The 3,928-nt window shown below is 27.0% G+C and overlaps 2 protein-coding genes across 2 annotated transcripts in view; both read left to right on the top strand.

Moving 5' to 3' along the window:
- The window catches only part of LOC101490510 (transcription factor-like protein DPB), a 4,829-nt gene extending 3,889 nt beyond the window's left edge, over nucleotides 1-940 (top strand). The window contains exon 9 of the mRNA XM_004505548.4: nucleotides 253-940. Within this exon, the coding sequence (XP_004505605.1) occupies nucleotides 253-484 (232 nt within the window). The 3' untranslated portion in view covers nucleotides 485-940. The remainder of the gene's footprint in view (nucleotides 1-252) is intronic.
- Nucleotides 941-3,825: 2,885 nt separating this feature from the next.
- LOC101490189 (transcription factor-like protein DPB) overlaps nucleotides 3,826-3,928 on the top strand; it is a 3,349-nt gene continuing 3,246 nt past the window's right edge. The window contains exon 1 of the mRNA XM_004505547.4: nucleotides 3,826-3,928. This exon is cut by the window's right edge and continues 399 nt beyond it. The gene's annotated coding sequence lies outside the window, so the exon portion shown is untranslated.

Here is a 3,928-nt window from a genome sequence, read left to right as displayed (position 1 = left end):
TATGAGTTACGAATCTTATGACAAAATGAGCTTTAGGTCTGTATTTGTCTTAATGTGAAGTCTGCCTAGTTTAGTGGTGTCATGAAGTCTGGAAAGTGGAAACTAGTGTATCCTATTGTGGTCAAACATGCAGGCCACTAAAAGGATTTTCAAGTAGAAAAGTTTTGGGAGGTTGATTCTGGTGGTGTCCTTCAATTGGAAATTGTATCTGCCACTTTGTATTGATATTTACTCTCGCTTCTCTCTTTGTAGTACTCCTTTTGAGCTGCATGATGACAATTATGTTCTCAAGGCAATGAAATTCTGTGAAAGACCACAAAGTGACAATGTTACACACAATGTTGCGATTGGAGGGGAAGGTTCTAGTATGTCAGGCATGTATCAGTCACAGGTTCCTCCTTTAGTTTCAAACATCTCAGTTAGGCCTCCCATATCACCTCCACTCCCTGGAATATTAAAGGCAAGACATAAGCAAGAGCATTGATCTGCAAGTTTATGATATCATCTTACCATATTTAAGCATTTCTGTATATTTTGTAAAAAAATTACCAATTTATAGACCTCCATTATAGTTTAGTCATCAATACAGCCATGTCATTTGGTAGGTCAGAAGCTGATCGATCTACTTGCTTCTGTATTGTTTGGGGTAGACTGGCAAATTCTTTGCCTACCACCTTTCATTTACTACCTTAACTGAATTTTTTTCCATCACAAATTTTTGCTGTAACTTCCCCCCACTGTAGTATGAGAACTCGGTTGTACTAGCCCATAGATCATGAAATGGATTTACAGTGTAAATTGTAAAGTTTTCCAGCTTATGTGGATGTACTAGTTGGTATTTGGACCAATGCATCTTGCTTGTGTTGTTGCATTTACAGGGTCCCAATCAGGCTCCACGTATTATATTTCTAAATAATAATGGAAATTTTGTTAAACAATATTCTTGTGGAAGTTGGTTTACATAATAACTGATTTATTATAGTATTTGGATAGGTCTTTGTGCCTAGGATCTTTTTCATGTGATTTGGCTGTGTTGCAGTGGCTCTCTCGTTTGGAGTAAGCTTTGAATTCGAGCATGAGAAATTTAGCGGGTGAACATGTTCTTTCGAAGAGAAACTTTTACTTTTACGAAACAAAAATAAGAGTAAAGTCGGCAATACAGTTTTTAACAAGATATTTGTATACAGTTTGATATACAAATTTTTCTGTTACTTTTTTTCTCTCTCCTTCAATAATATCAGCGGTCATAAATGTGTGTATTTTTATGTGTTAGGGTGTTAATTTTTTGATGTTCAATTAACCTTGAATAAAAAAAAATACGGCTAAATTACATATGTGGTCCTTTAACTTAATTTCAGGTAACGTTTTAGTCTTTTATCTTTTTTTTTTTCTCGATTTAGTCCTTTACTCCTAAAAATATCAAATAAAGTATGAAAATATGAGTTTATTTGAAGATTTGCGTTACGAATTTGATGAAATTTGTATTATATTGAAGAATATAATTAATTTTATGAGTTTTGATTGAATTTTTTTTTGAATTTTTGTATTAAAAAGGATATCATTGTTGAAATTTTAAAACATAAAATATCAAATTGTCACTTAAAATTAAAATAAAGGACCAAGTCGGGAAAAAAAAAAAAAATAAAGGACTAAAACGTTACCTGAAATTAAGTTAAGGGACTACAAATGTAATTTAGCCAAAAAAATACCGTATGTACTTTTATTACGAAGAACTTAATAGATCTCGCCATCGATGTATTGTGATCAAGGACCCAATGTTTAAAGTGACTTAGAATGGTTAATTTAGGTCTTATGAGGTTGTGTTGACTCCATGGTTTTGTTGTGAGGCTATAGATATAAGAGGAGAATCAAAACTTTCCTTTAACTCCCTTTCCTTAGTCCGTGAGATAGACTATGGACGACAACATAACTTGCATCTGTAAGTATCTACTTAAATTTGTTTGATTTGAACGAGAAAATTCGTTTTGATTGAGTGCAGGTGCAAGTGTAGATTTTTTTCGAAATTAAAATTTAGAGACCGAGACGGGTTTAAAGTGATGATATTCACTTTGCATCTAAATCTATTCCGTAAATAATATTATAGTAATTTTTAAATTTTTTATACACATATATATTAAATATACTTAATATTTTTTTAAATATAAAAAATTATATTTTTATTTTTATAAAAAATATTTTTAATTTTATTATTGTCTAATAGTAATTATTTTATTATATTAATTATAATATATAGTTTTTAAATTTATAATTTTATATATATTAATAGATGTGATTCGGTGAAACTCAAACTCCGTTGTAGGTGGAGATTGATGTTTAAATTTCACACCCACTATGACACAGTTAACTTTTACGCTCATAGTCCTCGTTACTTGACGAAGATCTCTATAAATTTCTTTTAACATGTAGATTTATTCTTAATTTAGTCAACGAAAATTTGGTCGAGGCGAAGTGTAATGTACAATTTTATGACAATGTATATATATTAAGCTCAATTAATAATACCTAGTAGACATAATTATATTTTTTGTAATTTATTTTATTTAGTCTTAATATTTTTGTCATTTATCATTTTTTTTTCATATAGGTCTTTTATGTCTTAAGATATTTTTTTTTTTAATTATTTTTAAAAAAATGCTGTGTCAATCTGCATCTATTTTTTTTGTTCATACATGTCCTTGAATTTTTTTTTATTTAAATGTTTATGAAATTTTTTTGACGTGGCTTGACACATGATATTTTTATAAAAAAATTATATAAAAAAACATTAATGTACACATTTTATGACATAAAAGAAATATATAAAAAAATAAAAAACTAAAATATTATAATAAAATAAAATAAACTGTAATTATGTCCTTGTAATATCAAGGTTATGTTGTCTGGTTCATGGTATAAAAATGATTTTTTTTTTTAAATATAAATGGTTATCTATATATGATAAACGTAAATTTATATAAATGCACTACTTGACTACAATACCGTTATATACTTGACAAAGATGAAAAATGTTACTCACCCATTTCAAAAATAAAAATTTGATTTAAAATGAGATATTTTTTCAATTTTCCATATAATTATTTTTTTTTATTATACATTTTAATTAATATTATATTACTATTTTTTATATTTTATTTTACATTAATAATAATATTGAATATATCAATAATTGATAAATATAATTTATTAGTAAAAAATATGATTATCTTTTTTAATTATACAACTTTTTTAATTCGTAAAAACTGGTCAAATGAATTATCATTATAATACACATAAAATATTTGGTATAAATTTGTATAAATATATTAAAAAGATGTTTGCTACAGTTTTTCTACAAAATAATCACTTATAAAAATTTGTATGTGTTCGTTATAGTTTTTTAAAAATAAAAATTTAAAAATAATATCAAAATGATTTAAAATAAAAAATTGTGTTTAATAATTTATTAAAAAATTAATTTTATAACTAATTTATTTTTAAAAGATTTTGATTATAATAAAAAATTACAAAAGTTTATCATTTTCTTAAAACTCTCTTAATTCGATCATTTTAAATATTCGGTATATAGTAACAATCAATTATTTACATTCCTTAAGACATTTAAGCAAATTTCACAAATAATTTTTTTTTGACTAAAAAAAATTTACAAAAATAATAAATTTATTGAAATAAATTGTTGTGAACCACAAGACCAAACACACCGCATGTAGTTTGATGCATTTGCCTACATTTCGACCTCGAGGTTACGATAGGATCATAAAAATAAGGATACGATAAAGGAAGCAATTTAGGAGCCAAAACGAAACCACATTCGTTTAACGTGCTGCTACTGAACAAACCCCCGCTCTCCCTCAGATCTACTCTTTCCTTCACCGTTAACCGCCGTCGCCGTCCTTTTCCTCTCTTTCCC

This window comes from Cicer arietinum, chromosome 6 (assembly GCF_000331145.2).
Source record: "Cicer arietinum cultivar CDC Frontier isolate Library 1 chromosome 6, Cicar.CDCFrontier_v2.0, whole genome shotgun sequence".
NCBI lineage: Eukaryota > Viridiplantae > Streptophyta > Magnoliopsida > Fabales > Fabaceae > Cicer > Cicer arietinum.
The sequence above is the reverse complement of the archived record's forward strand: the minus strand, read 5'-3'. Positions and strand labels throughout refer to the sequence as shown.